Source organism: Triturus cristatus, chromosome 4_2 (assembly GCF_964204655.1).
Source record: "Triturus cristatus chromosome 4_2, aTriCri1.1, whole genome shotgun sequence".
NCBI classification, from domain to species: Eukaryota; Metazoa; Chordata; class Amphibia; order Caudata; family Salamandridae; genus Triturus; species Triturus cristatus.
The window spans coordinates 708,287,485-708,309,596 of NC_140586.1; the positions used below are offsets into that span (position 1 = coordinate 708,287,485).

Genomic DNA, 22,112 nt, shown 5'->3' on the forward strand with positions numbered 1-22,112 from the left:
GCACTCACAGCATGATCCTTGTGCTGTGTCTGCACCCTCGCATCAAATTGCAATTATCTCTATGCTGGGCGAAAATGTGTCCCAGTACTCAAACCTGTGGATCACAAACATATTGGGACTCAGATGGAATGGGGATTGGGCATAACAGTAGTTTAAGAGCTCTACAAAGTAATGCTTGCCTAAAGGAAACATGTTACAAGTATTGATGTGCCACATGATTCACTGACCTTTTCTTATGCGCAGAGGGTGATGGAGAAGAGTACATGCAACAATACATCACGGTCTGATTTTAAAACTTTCTGTGGCTTTCAGAGTTACAATCGCCAAACTTTGGAAAAAACCAGAGGCACCACACATAAATGTCTGATGGAGAAAATATGTATACTATAATGTGTTTTATTTTTTTAGGATACATAATTATACATGCATCTATTGTTTACGAAAAGGTATGTCGTACTGGAATCTAATGATTAAGGTTTGAGTGTGACTGATAACAATGTATGTACTTTAGGTCTCTGAGATTTTATCAGTGGAGAGAGGAGTATGTATATTGTGTGATAACACTTACCATTCCAAAAGTGTGGTGAAGAATGCAGCACTGCATATTTTATGTTTATACATCATAGATCATTCTAGTTGCCTACGGTTTAAGAAAGAAGACAATGTACTTGAAGAAAGAAGTGAATTCTTAATACAAACGGTTTTAAAGACCAGAATAGAGGGAGTTAAAGAGACAAATATGAAAATGCACATATGGTACTAAACTTACAAGACAAATCTAAAACTGCAAGTTCTTGAAGTCCCCGCTTCAATACTCGAACTGGAGCCGTCATTTTCCGAATGCCTGCATCTGAAAGACCATTATCCTTCAAGTAGAGTTGAACGAGACTAAAAATAAAAACACAAAAACAATATGTAGCACAAAATTACAGTACCAAAATATTGCTTTATACCATTTTTTTTAAATATATATGTTCTAGTAGTGTGATTACAAGTGAAGCTTGCAGCTAAAGCAGAATGAGGAATGGTGAGATAAGCATGGCTGCATACGAGCCTGTGGTCATACAGATGTTATAGCCATGCCCCTTGTACTGGTTATCTTACTTGTACACACAAAATCACAAATCATTGTGTACATAATATTTGAATAATATTCTGGTAATTAAAACACAGCCTGGCTGACCGAGAGCACTAACCTTGTACTCCAAATCCCAAGCAAGTGATGCATGTTTATGTTCCTCACCGCATCCACCCCGGCCCCACACAGCAAAGGCATAAAGTAATGGGATAAGAGAGAAAACAGACACTGGATATCATCCTCTTACTCATCACTGTGCTATGCATTGACATACGCAGATCTAAAAGCAAATGGATATTTATTTTGTATTTTGTAGAGTTTTATATAGCGCAAACTAGACCCGAGGAATCGGGTATCAGAGCGCTTTACATGAGCACCAGTTTCAATACAGATGGACATTCATTTTTTTTTTTTTTTTGTTCGGCACGCGGATATCTTTAGCAATATGCTGTGTAACGCATGGCATCTAACCTAGCAGTAGATATGATATACTCAGGGGTATCTCTGAGAAACCAACTCTGTGTTCTTTAACTGAAGCTGATATGTCCAAAACGGAAGCATAACATGATTCAGTAAACTCAAATGTTAAACTATTTTCCTTCTCTACTGATAAAGTAACTATCTAAAGCTGCGAGAACTCCCATTGAAATTATAAAGTTAGTTCCTTTCAGTTCTGTGACTGCATCTGCAAAGTAATTAACAACCTTCAATATGCTGAGGTTCCTCAATACCTGCAAAGTTTGATTTGATTGCTGAATATTGTGATCTGACATAAAAATTGTACAATGGTGCTCCGAACAAACCCAATTGGTTCAACTTCTGTAATAAAAGGTCTGAATAACAAAAACTGCTATGATTTTAATAAATCTGCAGGGCGCTTTATGACTGACTGAATTAAAATAAATGATGCCCAATAATTTTTGCCCAAAGATAGGGCACGCTGCCACTTGCTAGAGTCTATCCATTTAGGCTGTTTGCATACAAAGTACTACAATAGGACTTTCCCCTTGAGTCCTAAATTGTATTATATTGTAATTGCATTAATATAGCGCTTACCACTCCTGACAAAGCATCGCAGCGCTTTTTTGGGAAGTAGCACATTACTCTAGAACACATGATGGATTAGTGGTGAATTAGTACAGTGAAATATTAAAGTAATTCGAGTGGTGGATAGGTTAGTCTGTTATTTGGATTGAGAAGGATAGTGGAGGGATAGAGGAGGGAAAAGGTTTGCATTTACATAGTGCTTGCGACCCCCGATGAGGTGTTGAAGTGCATTTTCGGCAAGTAGCACGCTACTCCGGAGCCCAAACTAGATTAGTGGGTATTAGTATAGGGAAATATGCAATTAATTTGAGTGGTGGACCTTTTAGCCTGTTATTTGGATCAAAAAGGAATAGTGGAGGGATAAAAGAGGGAACAGTCTAGAAATTTTTGGGGGGCAATTTATAGCCGTAGAAGGGGCTTTAGCCTGAGTAAAGGGGCGGTGGAGGAGGAAGAGTCAGAGGTAAGGGTTTAGAAAGGCTCGTTTGGGGGCTCTGAATAGTAAAAGAGGCATGAGATAATGCAAGGAGGGGTAGAGGAGGGAAGAGTCTAGAAAGGGTTGTTTAGGGGATCATAGTAGTGCTATGAGGTGTGGGATGAATGAGAGAGTGGAGGTAGAGGATATATTGAGAGCGGTATAGGGTGAGAAATAGGATAATGATCACTTAATGTGAACAGGACTGATCCTATCTTGTGGCAGGGGCTGCCAGCTCCTGGCTGACCCTGTAATAAAAGCCATCCCGATATTCCAGTGCAAGAAATGAGCCACTCTTAATTTATCTATTTCTATGGTCACACATCTCAGACATTTGAAGGTAAACCATTGGTAGCAACCCACTGTTGAGGAATAGCTCATTAATGAATAACACGGATTTACAGCTGCTCTATCTCTGGGATGGCCTGGGTACAGTTATGAATATGTGAAGCATGAGCCAGCACCTACCTACTGAACCCTTGCAGCGGAATTGCATTATTTATTCAGTTTGTCTGAGCAAGTGCTAGATATGTGTGTTCAACACAGACAAAAGAAGCCCATCTTAAACTGCTTGGCCATGACGAGGGAACTATCAACCACAGGTAGACTTCAGCCTTGTTGGCCTACGTCAGGGGGTGTCGATCCACAGCTACATCAGTAGCTTCTACATAAATGGGTACAACAGCTTTATTTGCATTTGCTACAGCCAAACCTAAACAACAGCTCCACTTCCATGAAGACGTAAATGAGCTAAAGTGATGGAATGGAATGATGGATGCTTTGAGGGCACATATTCATAGATCCTTTTGTTTCAAAACACTGAATCGACCAACCCCATCACTTTTGTAATCTCCATTCTGTTGTACCATGTCTGAGGGGATATGTTGGGATGTGGTCCCCTGGATTTATGTTCTTAATTACTCAAAACTCAGCGATGAAGCTTGGTGATGCAAAAAGCGTGCCTAATGTCCTATGTACAAATGATGTGGCCCAATAGCTCATTTCATATTTCTGCTTAAGGGTCATGGTCAGATAGCTCTGTGGAAGGTCCGTCAGTTTGTGTACTGACACCAATAAGCTATAATTATTTCAATAAGTGCCGCGTAGTTCTTCATAGTTTAGAACGGGTAATCTGAACATTTTGAGAACTCTTCAAAAAGGTGTATATTGCACCAATAGGAATCATATTCTTGTTGTCCATCTCCAAGCCATCCCAAAGAATCTCTGCTTCTCCGTGCACTTCCTGTTCTTGTGTTGCTATGATCATACGAACACTTAATATTCATACTTCTTAGTCACACTATCCTGTCAGTATAGTGGGCATTCACAAACAGCAAGGCACGAATCGTAGCTTCTTTAGAGTTATGTTGCTATATTAAGGCTATCCTCAACCATCAAAAACAGCAGGATTAGGAGTAGTACTGACCAGGCTCTCCTTTAACAGACATAACCTTCCAGGAGGTGGGCTTCCTAAATTCTTCCTTCCTCCTGCCTTCTGATTCATCAGTAATTCCACTGATATATACCGCTTTATTTCAGCTCCTGCCCATCATGCGTATACGCGGAGATGCATTTTTGTAAGTTTACTTACCTCAAAACCTGTCAAACTTTCAGTTTAGTACATAGTCCTTCTCTGAAGTGTGCCAGGCAATTCTTAGTTATTTCCATAAATGGTGAATTTCCGCTGCTCACAACTTTGATGCTTCTAGATCTTTCCATACGTTTTCTGAATGCTGAATGAACTGGGCAGAAGCAGAGCTAACATTCTAAGTGGTTTCGAACACTGTCCCTTCACAAAGCAGTTACACAGTTGTCCAATAGCACCACTGCAGAACTGCACTTCCAGATCAATTTCCGTATTTGTCCAAGTACTGCACAAAAGATTCACATGAATGATGTTTTAGAGAGGATTAACATAAATTGACTCATCAACAAAAATATCTGACGGAAATACAAATGCAAAAATACAAATAAACAATGATTTGGGCCTTTGATAAGACATTTTTAAAATCACTATCGAATGAGCACGAACCAATGAGAACATTTCAGATAGAATGGAACATGGAGCACACACTTTGGCGAGGAGGTGAATGAAAACAAGTATTTTGAGGGAAAAAAAATCTGTCCAATTTATATAAAAGCAATCAAACTCATTACAATGGCTGCTTCACATGAGCTGGTTCATTACATTTGAAGTGGGTCTCAAATTGGGCGTCACCAGCCAATTTCTGGTGAGTTGTGAAAGAGCACTGCATTGCCCCGAGAATCTGGAACTCCCTGCCTCTAGAAACAAGACTGATTCCCTCTTCGATCGCCTTCAAAAGGAAAGTGAAATATTTACTGATTAACACCGCTCTGAGCTAGAAACTCTTACCCTATGTCATTTAACGCTGACTTTGGCCTACTTGGCAATTGTAATACAATTGCCTCCCTCCTCTATGTTTTTTTTTCTTCCTTTACTCACCAGCTGTCTTGGTTTTGTATTTTGCCTTATATCATTATATTGGTTGTTATTGCTTTATATCACTGCCTTTTGGATCTCTCAACTCTTATGTAAAGCGCTTTGATACCCACTTGGGTCATTTTCGTGCTATATAAAACTTTAAAAAATAAATAAATAAAAAGCAATAAATAAACATGCATTTACATTTTGTAATTATCTTGTCACATTTGCTGTGCTTCAAAGATGGAGTACAAATGTCAGGCTATGTCTTCTGAGAAAATACTGCTTATTCTTTTTTCTTTTACCATAGGAATTGGTCTTTTTATGTCTCCGACTGCAGTGAGACTACTTTTTAAAGGGAACTATGTGACTATCTTGCTGGGGTTCACGGAGAGTGAAATGAAAGACTTACGATGTAATTTGTTTGTACACACAACAAAATGTACATACTTGTAAATGAACAAACATTTCACGATATATCAGCAGTTAGGAAAGCAAAAAGAAAGCACTTTTTTGTAATTCTATAGTCACAGTGCGCTACAACAGGATACTTTGGTAATATATATGCAAAAGTGTGCTCCAAAATGCACCACCAGCTACATACTACACAATAACCACTCTCCTGCTGAATACATTTGCTACAATTTGCGTGAAGCTAGTTTGGATCCTATGTATCTGAGGACTGAGAAATCGATCAATCAGTACTCATTAGTAAGGGTCTCAAGGCGCTCAAGGGAGTATTTGCTGTTCAGTCAAAGAGCCAGATCTTGAGGTGCCGAGGTTTCGTGTGTGGTCCGTATGTGTGGGGGGAGGGTTCCTAGCGCTGCAGGCCGCCCCAGTTGGAGGGGTGGGGCCCAGGATGAGGACTTTGATCTTTTCTGAGTTGTGCTTAAAGCAGCTGCCCTTCATTCCAGGTGGCTACTGCCTTCATTCCGCTGTGGAAGTTGTTCTTGGTGGCTGTGGGTTCGTCAATGAGGGAGAGAATCAGCTGGGTGTCGTTGGCATAGGGATCGATGTTGAGTCTGTGGTGTCTGACAATGGCTGCAAGTGGGGCCATGTAGATGTTGAAGACAGTGGGGCCAGGGAGGAGCCCTGTGGCTTTCGGCATGTTGTGAGAGAAAAGGTGGAAGTCCGACTCTCTGTGTTCGGACGGTGAGGGATGAGATCCAGGAGGATGAGGGCTGCGGTCTCGCCTCTGTCGATGAGGATGCAGATGTTGTCTGTGGCGGCATGGAGAGCGGTCTCGGTGCTGCGGTTGCTTCTGAATCCAGATTGGGAGTGGTCCAGGATGTTGTTCATGTCGATGAACTCGGAGAGTTGGGCGTTGATGGCCTTCTCAATGACTTTTGCTGTGAAGAGGAGCAGGGACATGGGTCTGTAGTTGTTGAGGTCTGTCAGGTCAGCAGAGGATTTCATCAGCAGGGAGTTGATCTCTGTGTGTTTCTAGTCTTCAGGGAAGGTGGTAGATGGAGCAGTTGATTGTGCAGCAGATTTCAGGTGTGATGGAGGTGCTGGCTCTGTTGAAGATGTGGTGAGGGCAGGGATCAGAGGGAGCTCCTGAGTGGATGCTCTTCATGATCTTGAGGGTCTTGTCAGTAGTGAGGGAGGACCAGGTTAGCAGGGTCTGTCTGCTGGGGTCTGGGGCATTTGAGTGAAGTGGTTGAGTGTGAGGTTGGTGAGTCTTGGCTTGTGAAGACTGTTGTAGATTACCTTGATCTTGGCGTGGAAAAAGGTGGTGAGGTTGTCGCAGAGGTCTTGGAAGGGTGGGTGTCTGCTGTCTCTGTGCTGGGTTTGGTGAATTCTTTGACGGTGAAGAGTTGTTTGCTGTTGTGTGCGTTGGAGTTTATGCGTTCCTGTAGGGCGGTTTTCTTAGTTGTTTTGATGAGGTCGTGGTGTTCAGTGACTGCGTTTTGAAGGCAGCGTGGTCTGCCGGGTCCTTGCTGCTTCTCCATCTCTTCTCGAGCCATCTGCAGGTGCTCTTGGACTCTTGGAGGACAGGAGAGAACCAGCTGGCTTTCTTGGAGGTTTGCCTGCCTGAGGGTCCAGTGTGTTGGCGCAGTTGGATATTCATAGGGGGAGGTTGCGTACTGAGGCGTTGGTTTCTGTGGATGTTGGTGGTAAGGTTTTACTGACAGATGTGGCGAGCTGGTCTTCAGTGACCTTGTTCCAGCTTCTGCTTGGGTAGTGGTGGGCGTGCTGGTGTACGGTGGGTTTGGTGATGGAAAGATGAACGCAGCGGTGGTCGGTGCACTGTAGTTCAGAGGTGTGGCTAAAGGAGATGTTGCTGGGGTCGAGCATGTGTCGTGCTTAGTGGGTTCGGGAGGTGGCCAGTTGCTGGAGTCAGATGGTGGTGAGGTTCTCCAGTAGGGATGATGTGTTGTGGTCGTCAATGTTGTCCAGGTGGAAATTGAGGTCTCCGAGAAAGATACCGTCCGTGGAGGCAAGGGCGTGATGTGCGATAAGGTTGACTAGGGATTCGCTGAAAGGGGGGCGGGGATCGGGAGGCCTGTAGATGAGGGTGCTGTTCAGGTTGGTCTGGATCTGGAAGTGGAGGTGCTCCCTGATGGTCAAGTTGTCATCTGAGCTGGTTGTGCAGCAGAGTGTGCTTCTGTGTGCGATGGCGATGCCTCCTCCCAAGTACCTTGTGGATGATACTGTAGCCATCAGGAATGGCGGTGGCGATGTCCCGGGCTGAGGTAGAGTTCATTCAGGTTTCCATTAGGAAGGCGATGTGGGCTGAGACGAAGTCTAGCAGGTCCCAGATCTCCTCGGCATGTTTATGGAGGGAGCGTGTGTGGAGAAGATACAGCTGAGGTGGCCGGGTTCGGTTTTGCTGGTGGGTCTGGTGTGTGGTGGCAGGCAAAGGCATGGTTGCGGCTGGAGAAAGGGCCCACCCGGGTGTTATTCAGCAATGCGATGTGCCAGGCGGTGGGGCGTCCGGTGTTGAGGGCGTGGTCCAGGGTCCGTGGCTCTGGGTGCGGTCCAGGCGCGGACATGCGCAAATGGGCTTGCCTGTAGCGCACCTTTGTTGTGCGCCTGCTGTACGGATGCGGAGCGGCTGCCATTAAATAGTGTTTGGGGAGGGCTGGACAGCTGGGAGGGAGGAAAATGGTGCTGGAGGGGGTTGGGCCGCAGGGGACAAGCAGCAGCAAGGGCACGGAAAGGGAAAAAAGCTGCAAAAGAAGGAGAAATTAAAGAAAGGAAAAAAGCAATAATAGATAAAAGGAAGGTGAAAGCAGAGGAGTAAAAAGGGAGAAAGCAGAAAAGCAGAGAACAAGAGCAGAGATGCTCTGCACTGGACCACCAGAGATGAGGTGCAGGCGGAGGAGGGCCTCGAACTTAAGACCTGAAGGGGTAAGAGGGCAGAGTTGTGCTACGAGGGAATAATTTACTGACAAGGTCAGTAAGATCGATCCTTCACCGCCCGACAGCCGCCATTAAGTAGTGTTTGGGAAGGTCTGAGAAGTGGGAAAACAGTGCTAGAGGGGTGGGTCGGGCCGCGGGGGACAAGCAGCGGCAAGGGCACATGTGGAAAAAAGGCGCAAAAAAGAGGAGAAATTAGAGTGTAAAAAAGCAATAATAGATAAAAGGATGGTGAAAAAAGAGCAGAGGAGCAAAAAGGTCGAAAGCAGAAAAACAGAGGGCAGATAGCAGCAGCAGAGCAGAGATGCTCACCCACTGGACCACCAGGGATAAGGCGCAGGCGGGTGACTGAGGGTGGAGGAGAGCCTCAAACTGAAATAGTCAAGGGGCAACAGCTACCAGGCAGAGGGAAGCAATGTACTGACAAGGTAATACTGTGTGAGTTAGAGGTTTAGTCAGTATGATATCTTTTAGGAGCCTGAAATAGCATAAATAATGAACAGGTATTAATAAACATTTTAAATATGAAGTACCTATGTCAAGGAATTTATCTGGACTATCAAGTATTTTTGTCAATGGCAAAGATATTAACTTCAGAAATGGAGAGGGAGGTAACAATTATCTGTGCCCAAAAACAAAATAAACGAAGCTGTGTAAAGAGAAATGTGATCTTGCAGTATTGTTTCATGAGTAAAGGTTGCGAAAATCGGTGCAAAAAGATCTTCTAAAAACATGGATAGAGAATTGACACATTTGCAAAAATCCCCCTGTGAATTATCTCGTTTGTAATAAGTGTTAATATGAAACACTAGTGTGGTACATTTCCTGCTGTTCAATAGAATGAGGCACAATCGTGTTGTGAATATCTGGCAGAAGTAAACAGCATAACAAGCTCTGGATATTTCTCAAGGAAAAAGAGGATTTCTCTTTCCTATGCCCTATTCGGTGTTTTTTGTGGGAAGATCTTTCTTCTCGATTCCTGTAAGAAGACGTGCCAGAAGTTGAAGGGGAAGAGGAATGCTTCACTGTATCCATGTGAGTCTTTGCCAGAAATAATTGGGACACTTACTTTCTGATGATCTTTAAGTGCATCAATGAAGAGGAGTTGAAGGCAACATACATATGCTGTGCATGCCTGAAAGGGATATAATTTGACAGCACCACATCTTGGTGAGTGGAGTCACGACTGGAGCAAGGTGGCGCCACCTGGGTACCCTAGTAAGCTAGTGCATGGGGGGGGGGGAGGAGGGAGCCTAGGATCCATTTACACCACTTGGAGCATATGTGTTGTATCTGCCGGAAGAAGTATCCATCAGAATCATACATGTCTTTAAACTGATGACATGCACACAATCACTTCACTTAAGAAAATATGATTCACTGTACACTAGTACACTCAATTAATTTATGTTGTGATAATCACTAGCATAATATCGTAGGATTGCTATGTTAGAACAATAATTTAAATGGGTACTACAAACTTGAACTAATAGGGTTCTACTTTGCAGCTCAGAAAGACATCCCCTAGTCGCTCTTTACCTCTGCCACCATCTGGTGGGACTTTGAAAGTGGTCATCAAAGTCACTCAATGCGAGATTGTAAGGTCCAAACTCAAGTTTGAGGCCCTAGCGCAAGCTTATATTCATGCACAACCGGATGAAGTCTTCTGAGCATGTACATCTTCTTGGTTCACGTTAGATGGACAATGGCAAAAGGAGACGTCTTGCATACAGCCCCGTCCCATAAGTCCACAGCAAGGCAGCGAAAGTGAGCACACTGGGGCCCTTTGCTTGCTCTAGTTACATATTACAGTGTTGTTGCCAGTATACAATAGAACCACCTTCCTCAAAAATAGGAGGTGAAATTACTTCACAATCCGGATGATGGCACAGAGCAATAGAACAGTTCATTTGGTGTACAGAATTGATGATATTTGACACGTCTACCATAAAAAGGATATAATGGCCTTTCAAAAGTCCAAAATATCACGCTACTGCTTATTGGGAACTGTAATACACAATAACCTCAATTATATGAGGCATATAATGTATGGGCATAAACATCATTTTATCACTGTATAAAGTCATGGCAGCCAGACCAAACCCAAATGGTTCTGTTCTGGTGGCCATCCATACAAAGGGGCAAAAAAAGTTAAAAGATAATCCACCAAATTAAATTGAAGGACATCTTAAATTACAACAGAGAGATTACCCAAACCGGCGAATTTACTCAGGGAGTAGAAACAAAAGTGACCGGTGAATATGGCCTTCAATGTGAGTTAATTAACTGTTACTAAGCTAACATGCCTGAGGTTCTAACTGAAGAAGAACACAACAAGGCAAGACATAGCTAAATGAACCTAAGTTACTGAGAAAGCTGGTAGTTTAGAAGGCATGACAACTCTGATGGGTGTAATATAAACCACATCCCATGGTCAGAAGCCTCAAGTGGTGCAAAGCACTGCCACGGCCACAAATCTGCTACTTACTGCCTCCCCTGGCAGCTGCACCTCAGTGGGCAACAGCTACAGCAGGCCCTCACACATTGAAGTCTTGCACTTCCTCACAGTTCAGTTACAAGTGGTTATAGGTGGAATCTCCAAGCGAGCTTGGCAGGGTTTTTATCAGGAGTTTAAGCTGGAATTGACCGTATTGGGTCACCAACACTCTCTTTTTGTAATTACCCATGTAAGTATTTTCCAGATAATCTGTTTATTTGTTTAGGTTGTGCTATTAGAAAGTTATAGCATTGGTGGGTAAAAAACGAAACTCTAGTAAGGGCTGCTAAATGCAATATTTTCACTATAAACGTGGGATCAAGATTACATTTAGGAAGTGTCTAGATTCCCTAACAATCGATTTGAACTAAACTTCTAATAATGCTTTGTCCCCTTGCTAAAATTAATTTTAGTAGCCTGAAGAATGCTATTAAATAAGATTCCAAGAAAGATTTCAAAAACAGAGAAATGTGCCATTTGTATTGCGTAGTTATGTCCTGGGAATTAGTTGCAAGTAGACTGGCATAGGATGACGTGAATATGGTTCTTATGAATCATGATTTACTGCAGCTGTCAATCTTGAAATTGAAAAATGTTTTACAATAAAGAAAATGCAAAGCAATCACTTGACTTTACAGAGTATAGTTAGTTAACACTTACCATGGTTGGTAAAAAATGATTACCTGGACATGGCTTCAGTGGTGAGATGCTCAAGCAGTTCGTGGCCATCTCCGAGTTTGCAAAAAGACAGATCTAGACAAGTCAGCTTTTGGAAGGATTGGATTTCCTCTAGTTTTTCAGAAACAACCAGATGCCTGTGTAGAAGAATGAAAACCATCATCAACATCTCTTTTAACCTCTTGTCGTCTCAAAGTACCCTCATGTATATAATCTACCATTTACTAGTACAGCGATGGGGTACAGTAAATAGTGGGGAATATGGAGAAATGGGGAGACGAGGCTACCAGAACTACATGATTTCCAACCTGGTAGCACACCACTAAGATCTTTACCATTTAAGGTGGGAAAACTGCATTCAATAAATGCATTTACTTTTTTTTTTCTTCAATAAACTGGCTTTATTGGGTTTTGCAGTAAAAGTTAACAAGACACATGATTAGCATATCACAGAGATAATACAGCATAGGACCACATCCAGGCTATTAAATTGCACAATATCATGTCTCGAATCATAACCCTAGGGAAATTGACAAAACCATTTTCCCAATACTCGACCATGTTTCAAAGAACAAACCCAGGCTTCATAGGCCGTTAACTTTTGTTGTGCACACCAGCCCCCCACCCTTCAGTTGCCATTGTGAGGAGGTGGTTTCCAGTGAGTGGCAAGTTCTTGCTTGGCAAACATAAGGGCCGTGCCCAAGAATGCATGATCGGCTCTAGTTCCAACTGAGCCATCAAGGACTCCCAACAAAAAGAGGGACTTCCCATTCCACCACATAGGTTAGTTCACCCACCATTGCGGACCAAAATACTTGAATTCTGGAACACAGCCACACCATGTGGTAAACATCGGCAGGCTCAGCTCTACAACGATGACTATTGGGTTCAGGGGGGAGACCCACTCAGTGTAGTCTAGCCAGGGAAAGGTACGCGCCATAAAGGTAATATGTTTGAATCAGGCACAGCCTGGAGGAGATAGTAATGACCCTAGGCGCTATCAGTGCATGCCGCCAGTCCTCTTCCTAAAGAGAACTCAAGCAGTCTTCCCACTGGGTTCTAAGGTGGTCCAAAGTGCCTGGGGAATTAATGAATAATGCGGGGTAGATTTTGGAAACCGCACCCCTGCCCAATGCACCCATGAGGAGCATGGATTCCATCGGACTGAACTCTGGGAGGGAATCAGTCTCAGAAACATCGGGATTGAAGGGCATGTCACTCTTGAAGGTATTAGCAAGAGCGTAGATGTCCAGGAGTTCCAGAAAAGATCGCATATGTGTCCCCGACCATACATCACCCAAGTGTGAAACCCTAAAACACCAATAACGTCTCATTTCCCAAAGCCCCGCAGAGCCACTGTCTCATGCAGCCAGGTACCGTGCCAGAGAGCTGTTTGTTGCGTGGGTGTTGTGTTCCAGTGAGTGTTCAATAAATGCATTCTCAAATAAAAGTTTTTCTGTGTATGAGAAAACTAAGCAACTAAAAAGTATCAACAAAAAAAGACGATTGCTTATCGTATAATTTGTTCTCAAGCATGTGAAGGCTGCATGATGTACATGTTTAGTCTATCCCCAAGATCAAGAAGGCGGCACTAGAACAGTATGTTATATAGGCTTTTGATACCAAAAAGTGAACACTTTCATGCTTGAATGTGGCCATTGTAAGTGCGTACACAAATATTGTATCATATGATAGCTGTCCTTTGTGATCTCCTGTGAGCTTTTACAGGACGCTTCAGGCTTCACAATATTCATCAGTGCCCACACAGACCTGAAGGTCATTCACCTAGACCATCCTAAAATGGGCACTGTAAAACGTGGTCATCGATGCCCACAAGAAGATGCCTTCTGGGAATTTTAAACTTCCCAACACCACCAAATGATTGTGTTCACTGCTTTCTTAAACATTTCAAACCGGATTCTTTCAGCTTGCTCTTCACTTATTTTATGCTTACACAAAAGTACTGTTGTGTAGAGATTCACAGCTGCCAAGTGGCCCCTTATCAAGTGTGACACTTCGAACTAGTCCGAACGTTAAAGTCAATATCACATTGCAATCTGGGATTTGTATTTTCTTTTTTAGAATTCAAAATCTTGTCCCACAAACCACAGCATGCAAAGTGTTGTTAGACACAAAGCCATGATTGCCTGAAGGTGACCCTTGGACACAATAACAAAAACTTCAAATTTCTAAACATAGTGGTCGATTAGGTACTATGCACCCGAGTGCACCGTTTTAAAATATGCTTTAATATCATTTATGTTGAATGACATCAAATAAAATATACTTTTTCTATTTCATTGTTTAAGCAGCAAGTTGTGACAGGAGTCAATAAATTAAATGCTATTGTGAAATATACGAACTTCACCCAGTTCTAGCAGCTGCAAATGGCTCACATGGAATGCATTCATATTAGTGTCTTAGGCAGGCAAAGAGGTGTTTGTCGCCCTGTCCAAAGGCTGTATATCAGGCATATGGCCAGTTTTGTGGTGGACCACAAATACACAAACCTACGACGACAAACCTCACATTTGATGCCTACAGTTAATGAGATGGAATTAAAGAAGGGAGCACCTAAATAGGGAGGGCCACGACAGATAACTGTAGATGTTTTAGAAGAGATCTGCTTAGAGTCTTAGTTTTACGTCATGCATTCCATCATCACCAAGTTGGGCATTATAGTTAAACAACATCCATTTGTTAAGCCTTATAGATAATTTCCAGTTCATGACAAATAATCTTCTAGCTGCCATCATAACTTTCACTTGCAGTTTTTGAAGCCGAGTAATTCTTGTTTTTTAAGAAAAGGACATTTAGGATATTAATTTGAGGGCTCAGCTTGATTTCGGGCTTCAAGGACTAAGGGGTAAGGGAGAGAATACGTTGTGTGTCATTGGCGTAGGAGAGGATTTTGATTTCGTAACAGTGGATGAGCCATCATGTATGCATTGAGGAGAGCTAGGCTCAAGGAGGATCCCTGTGGAACTACGCAGATGAGGTCACCAGTGTCTAAGGTGTACAGTGCCAGGCTGACTGACTGGTTCATGCCAGTCAGGAAGGAGCAGACTCATGGGCATGCATGTCCTTGCATTCGGGTACTGTGTACGAGTTTGATGAGGATGGGATGGTAGACTGTGTCAAACACTGCACAGAGGTCCAGGGTGAGGGCCTCCACAGTCATAAGGTTGTCATCTGTGGTGACGATGATGGCAATTTCGGTGCTATGGTTGAAAGACTGAGTGGTGTTGAAGAGTTGGTGGTCTTTGAGGTATTCAGTGTACGTTGATGATTTTCTCTAAGACCCTGGCTGGGTAATCAGTCTCTGGTTGGGGAGCGCTGAAGGGTCTGAGGAGGGTTGGTTTGGGAGGATAGTTGCATGTTTTCAAGCATCTGGATAGGTCGTAGAAGAGGTGGAGGCAATCAGAACGGGAGTGAGCATGACGCGGATGGGTTGCAGTCGTGGTTGGGGCAGGGGTCCGATAGGGGCCATGAGTTGGTGGACTTCATGATGGCAGAGGTTTCTTCTGAGGTGATCGCGGCCCATGTGTTTAGAATTGGTTCTTTGGATAAGATTGGGAGGAGTTTGGAGAGGTCTGTTGGGTCTGGTTGCGGGCTAAAAATTGCTGCAAATGGCACTGATTTTGTTACTGAAGAATTGACAGATTGTTGCAGAGGTCCTGAGAGGGGGTTATTGAGTTGGAGGCAGCCACTGGTGAGGTGAAACCCTTCACAATTGGAGATTCCTTTGCTTCAGTTGGTTCTGGCATTCATACGGTCCACCAGAGCAGCGCCTCTGCTGGTCTGGATCATTTGCTGGTAGCATTCAGAATATTGTAGATTGTGGCCCAACATTTGGCTCATATTCCCATTGCGTAGGAGAGTAGGCACCCTCGAGTTTCATGGTTTCATGCACATGCCAAATTATGAAAGATAATTTATATGTAACTTTTAGAGGCTCTCAGGAGCGTCTGATAAGTTTCCTTGTTTTTTATTATGGCATATGTTGTATTCCCTGAAAAACATTTTATAATAAGAGCAAAGAAATGCTTTACTAAGACGTACAGTTAATTGAAAGCTCTGGACAATACATGAATACTGCCCACTTAATGATGTAAAGTCGTGTGCTATGCTCCTGTTATTTGTTAGCATTTTGTGTGTCTTATTAGCCAATATTCTTTACATTAAATAGTTCAATTTCTCCATACAGTGCACAGTTATAATCTAATCCGCCGAGGTATGTGGCCCCATAGCCCTTTTCCCCAAAATGATTTGAGCTCCAGTTAGTACTTTCATCTATCTGTTTACAGGACTGCTAATTGGTTCCAGGTGAATTTTTCGAAACTAAACGTTACTAGATGCCGAATGCCAAATTTGCAATAATATATACATGTTCTTTTTTCTTTCTTCACAACACATTTTATTTAGGTTTGTGATTGGAATGCATGTGCGAAGGCCCTACAATGACCTGTAGGAGGAAGTGGCAGAATTTCACAGCGAGTCCAACATTTCGACCATAACCAAACACCTGCCCAACATGCAGGGGGTAAATGTCAAACTTAATGCAGACAGTCCTAGATCTCAAGATATGCATATCAATTAATTGGTCATGAATCTCCGTTGTCATCATACATGGGGTTTTCAAAGCAATGTACACTTACAGACAATGTGCAATAAAATATATAGCTCCATTCAGGGGTCGGTGGGTGGGAGAGGAGGGAGCTCAATTCCCCCGATAGGACGCCCAGCGGGCCCAGATTTTCCTATGTTTAGCAGGGCAACCCGAGCAATATTTTCTTTTTTTTAATTGAAAGAGCTAAATTTGTATAATAATAATGTACACTATTCAATTAGAATGAGTGATGGACTATAAATATTCAGGATATCTAATCATGTATACACTAACTTGAGGTTCTCTGGTTAATACGTTCTGCTGCAATGGTTTGAATACTAATATATGCAAAATAAAAATTACATTTTGAATACAGTTGTTTCCAATTAACACATGCTATGAGTATGAAGTGTACCACAGTTAACATCTGGAGCTCGGTTTTGGGTTAGGAAACAATCATACTATCAAAATTGTTAAATGTGGTGGATATTTTGAGGTCTTCCCACTAATCTCTTAATTATGGTGCCCTTGGGTTTCATTTACCTTATGTCCATTCTTTATTCGTAAAACCAAAGAATTTCTCAAAATATTATATATGAAGTAAACTTTTGTGGTACAATGTATCATTACTTTTATAAAGGGATCCTGAAGGGAACATGTGAGCATAAAAATAATACTAAGATGATCCTATGCTTTACGCTGCTGCTGTCAATATCAATAACAGCATTTTATTTCTTGAACTTAATATTAGGTTTACACTTGCATTGATATTTTATCATCAGATGCAATAGGTCAATAATTACAGACTTTTCATAAAAGTACCTAAAATAAAGTTGATTAAAAGGAATAAAGGCACAGAAAGCATGAGTTTGAATACTGATCCTTCCACGCGCCTTCTTAGATCATTGGTAAAAACAACATTGTATAATTTCATTTAATAGATTACAAACTATTACACAGGGCACAAAAGTAAGAGTCTATAAAATTTGATATGTTCCCACTATTTGGGCCTGTGATCTACCTTTAGACCGAGGCTTGGTCTTTGCTTATGAGTTCTTTACGTTGTAATGCAAATTTTGCTATCCTAGCTAGTTCCATGGGGGTCTATAGATGAAAAAGAAATTTCATTGCATCTGGAAGAGTACGGGTGCTGTATTTTAAAACCAGAGGTTTCAATAAAGTGCAGCGTGCATGACTCAGATGTGGACAGATACAAACTGGGTGAGCCAAAGACTCCTTGTGCCGATGACATACAATCTGCAAGAGGTGACCGTCTCGAGGGATATCCAGTGAGCGTTTATATCTTTTATTGGCATTACCATAAGTTGGACGGACAAGATTTGCTTTAAGACTGATTTGATCAGTGTTGAGTCAAGATATGGCTGGCTCAATTTATCCTTGTATGAGTTGGCTAAGATCCCACTATTACTGCTAGAGGACTCTATAAGCCCCAGGTCGTCTTGCTTAGATAAAAGTCTTACTGGTTTCCTTAAAATGGTTTTTAAGATTGCCGGTTGATAAATAAAATCTCTCCAGATGGACAAGTCAAGGTGCAGTTCGGTACATAAGAAGTCTACACAAGGATTTTTGCCTTTTCTGGAAAAATCTTTCAGGACTGCTTTCATTGTATTTGGGGGAGCTGCACATATCCTTCAATAGTAGCGAATGATCAATGCCCAGTGTTCATAGGATTGTTTGCTGTAGCCGAATTCCAACCAAACTAAAGCATTCCATGTGTGGGCAGGTATCTGGAAAATCTGTTTAAACGCTCTGCAATTAGCATAATCCATGATGCTGGTCAGTGCCCCAGGGAAGACTAGTTGCCCATAGGAAATTGAGGGAAGTAGCTTAGCTTTTATGACCTTTCAGATTGGCTTTTTGGATGGGCTGCGCAATTTGGAGTTGAGTTTACAGAGTGCGTACGTCACTGCAGTGGTTTTGATCCTATGGATGCAATATGTGCAGTGGGCTTGCCATTGCTCATGATCCAAACCCCTAAATACTTATACTTAATATTTTCAGCTTACCCATACTCCATTGATATTTGAGTTTGTATGCATATTTTTGAAAAATTACTACCTTTGTTTTACTGGCATTGGCTGTTAATTCATTCTCGTCATTGTAGATGCTTAGTGCGTCTAGTGCTCCTTGCAGACAAGTCTTCATGTGGCCCACCAAGACCATATTGTCTGCCTACTGCATTAAAAACAATCTGGTCTGCCCGAATTAGGTGCCAAGAGGTTGGCTTTTGATTTACCAAGGTCTGCAGTATATAAATGTAAAAGTAGAGGTGCCAATAAGCAGCCTTGCTTCAGCCCTCGGTCCATGTACACCTTTTTTGTGTCTGCGTTCCGGTTTAGTTTGACGCATGTTCTGGTATAGAGGGCGATAATGGCGTTCAGCAGCATAGTTGGAATCCCCCAGTTTTGCCAGAGCAAATTCCTATTGACACAGTTCAACGCTGCAGAATAGTCTATGAAGCATGTAAAAAAGGGGGCGCTGTTTTTCCTGGGTGGACTGTTCAATCAGGTAAGCTAGGGCTAAAATGTTTTCCAATGTTGAGGCTCCGACCCTAAAGCCTGATTGATATGCTGGTAGTATTCCATCCTCATTAGCCCAGTTTTGTAGTTCTTGGAAAAGAAGACTTGCGTACGCCTTTGCCTCAATATCCAGAAGGGCTATTATCCTGAAGTTGGTTGGGTCTGCAGTTTCGCCTTTTTTGTGAATCGGTTGTAGTAGGGAACCTTTCCAGTCTTCAGAGGTTGTTGCGTTGGTTATGCAAAACTGGTATGACAGGGTAAGTATAGTTGGCCAGAACTCGTAGTCCTCTTTGAATAGGTGTCCCGGTAGGCCATTAGGCCCTGGGGCTCCATTACTTCTGATGTTCTTTAATATTGTTAGCACAAGTTGTGCACATCAAAAGGTTTGGTTGTTTCTTCAGTAATTATTTGGTTTGCCCCGATTTTTTTTCCAGTGACAATATGCTGACTGGTGCTTGTAGACAATCGTTGGTAGTCTGGAAGGGTGCTGGAGATAGACTTGCAGTACAGTGTTTTCACATGGTTGATCCATGTGTAGCTTGGAACTCCATGTTGCCGGTCATGGCTATGCCAGGACAGTATTTACATGTATAGCCAAAATTCTGCTTGTCTACTTGGGATTAAAAGACTGTAGCCATTGGGAATCTTCTTGTTGCCTTTTAAAATTCTTGTGTGAGTTCCTGGCTGCCAGCCGATTATGGAGTGCTATTTCATCGCCCACACGTTTGTAGTTGCAGTTGGCTTGTCTCAGTACTTTCTTACTTCTTGTTTTTTTTTTTTTGCACCTTGGTTGGTGCTGGCAACACGACCTTTCTTTGTACCCTAACATATAATTTAATGACTCCCCAAATGTGTAGACGACTAGATTTATCAGCGGTTTATTTTAGTTAAATTAATTGGTTCATAATCTGATTTACCATCCTAAATTCCACACCAGGCTTGGTTGGGTGGAGCAGTGTCACATCCTTTCCGGAAATCACGGTGTATATAGTTCACTCTTCTACCTTGAACAAGGTTTTAGATCACATCACATAGTCTGAGTAATCTATTAAATATGTCACTTGTATAAGCTGTGATAATACAAACACTTCATTATGTCGCTATAAATTTGCATACATGCGGGTCCCACTGCCTCAAATGTATGTAGTTTGACAAGTTTAAGGCAGATGCTCTCTTAAGTAAAATTATTTGTAGCCGTCTCTGTTCGATTACATTTGTTATTCACTTAGAGATGTGCATCTATGATTTCACTGTAAAAAAGAAAGTATTTGTTAAATAATTCCACATTCTCAGAGTACTCCTGCACGCATATCTATCAATGTAGTACGAAAACTACACTCTACCCCTTTCTTCTCCCACTAAAGTACCTAAAACAATAGCAATGACTGTCTATTGTACTATTCCTTGTATTTGGCCCTTGAATGCACAGCCTGCCTTGCCTTCTTCACAGCCTTTCCTTGGTGTTCTACCTCGTCAGCGCCTTCACCATAATTGTTAAATGTGTGCTGTCTGCTTCAAGATTCATAAGAACAAGCACTGACAAAGACAGTAGGCTTTGCTTTTATATGGCGCACACAAGCACAAACTCATCTTTCATGCACATATTCCTACAGATCATACAGACATGCACATATGCCGACAAAGCAACACACCTACTGACACTAATACACAGACAAACCAATACATCTCTTGCACAAATACCATCTAGATGGGCATGCACCCGTGTACATAGACCAAGAGACATACAACCACCACACTACAACAAGCGGTATAAGCTACCCATGAAAATACCCTTTGAGACAGACCACCATACATGTATGTAGTCATTACACTACACAGACCAACAAATATATGGCTACATATGCCAAAACACACACAGGAAAACATAATACACTAGTAATCAACCAAAAACTGACAGAGGTCTCTCTATATTTGGTTTTCTGAATTCCCCAATACATCAATAATGTAATCCAAATTCAGGAGGAAACCAACAGGAGTACATTTCCAACTCGTTTTATGGAGTGGGAACCCTGTTTACATGAAAAACACAATGCTAGGCTGCAAAATACTTCTCTAACCTGAAGAGTAAGAGTTGCGTTACTGTTTTCTACAGTACTTAGCTGAAATAATATTGTTTAGGGTTTTCACACTCATTTCCCCAATTGTGACATCTGTACATCTTTCACGAGTAACGGAACATACCTTAAAATATGATCTGGGATCAAAAAGAAAGTTTACCTGTTCCGCAAACACAATGAAGAAAGCACCTTGTTTCCATAAGCTTCTGTAAACTTTTGTAAAGCCCCCAGCCCAGTAATGGGCTCTACAAACTTCTGCCTTCCTTCAGCGGCAGAGAAAAGTGTTTCTGCGATCTGTTCGGGGAAGTCCAGCAGTGAATCCACGTGATGGACATTGTCTGAGATGAAAGCCAGCACCAGGTTGAAGAGAGAATTGGCGGTGTACCGCAGACTGCCCTCTTTGGTATACGTGAAGATGAAGTGGTCAGTTTTTTGCCGTGCATGGTCATCTTCTTTCTTCAGGCACAGTTCCACAGAGAACCCTTTGGAGAACAGCCGGAGGCCACTTCTCGGCTTCTGCACAGCACTTCCGCTTTTGTCAGAACGATCATTTACGAGGTGCAGCTGCCCATTTTCACGCACATAGATAGGTCCATGGTCTAAGGGAGGGACTTCAGATCGTAAATCACACGACATGCTCTATGAAAATGGGAAAAAATTGATTTCTCTATCAGTCTGAAGCTTAATGAGATACAAATCAGTACAGAAAATAAAACAAAATTGACAGGTGAAGGAGAGTAAGAATGATGTTTTTGTAGGAAACATCAAGGATGAAAGATACAATATAGAACAAGCATTGGCATAGCCAATAAGTCTCGCCTTTGGGACCTTATAAGTATTTAGTTATGCAGCACAATATCCTTTGTGCAACAACATCAACTGTTGCATGGCTAAACACTTATAAGGTCCCAAAAGCCTATTGAATGTGCCAATGCTTGTTTTGTGTGTGCCATCCAGTAATGGATGTCATAACTCCCTACCAGCTACTACCCAACACACACACACCACCCACACACACACATACACAGTGTGACTTGCTTCTCTGTGGTGGTAGAGTCTTCTGTATTCTTGGAACCTAGTGCTGGAACAACATCTCTCTAGAGACACAGAATAAGCTTTCAAGCTTTTAAATACACTGTGAAAGCTTTCCTGTTTTTGAAGTTTTAGCGCAGCCTCCCGGGTGGGGCTTGGCGCCTCTCCGGCTCTTGGTTCAAGTCTTTGGTTACCGTCCAGCTTTTATGTCTTTTTGACTTGTCTATTCTCCTCAAGTGAACGTGTGCGCAATAAAAAATAATACTAATACTACT

At 42.3% G+C, this 22,112-nt stretch overlaps 1 protein-coding gene across 2 annotated transcripts in view; it reads right to left on the reverse strand.

Annotated features, from left to right (window-relative positions):
- Window positions 1–22,112, reverse strand: part of LRRC42 (leucine rich repeat containing 42) — a 103,793-nt gene that overhangs the window by 56,254 nt on the left and 25,427 nt on the right. For both annotated transcript variants that reach the window (XM_085602580.1, XM_085602579.1), the window contains exons 2-4: window positions 20,966–21,444; window positions 11,584–11,715; window positions 770–888 (exon numbers count right to left, since the gene is read on the reverse strand). In XM_085602580.1, coding sequence (XP_085458706.1) covers window positions 770–888; window positions 11,584–11,715; window positions 20,966–21,441 — 727 coding nt within the window. In that variant the 5' untranslated portion in view covers window positions 21,442–21,444. The remainder of the gene's footprint in view (window positions 1–769; window positions 889–11,583; window positions 11,716–20,965; window positions 21,445–22,112) is intronic.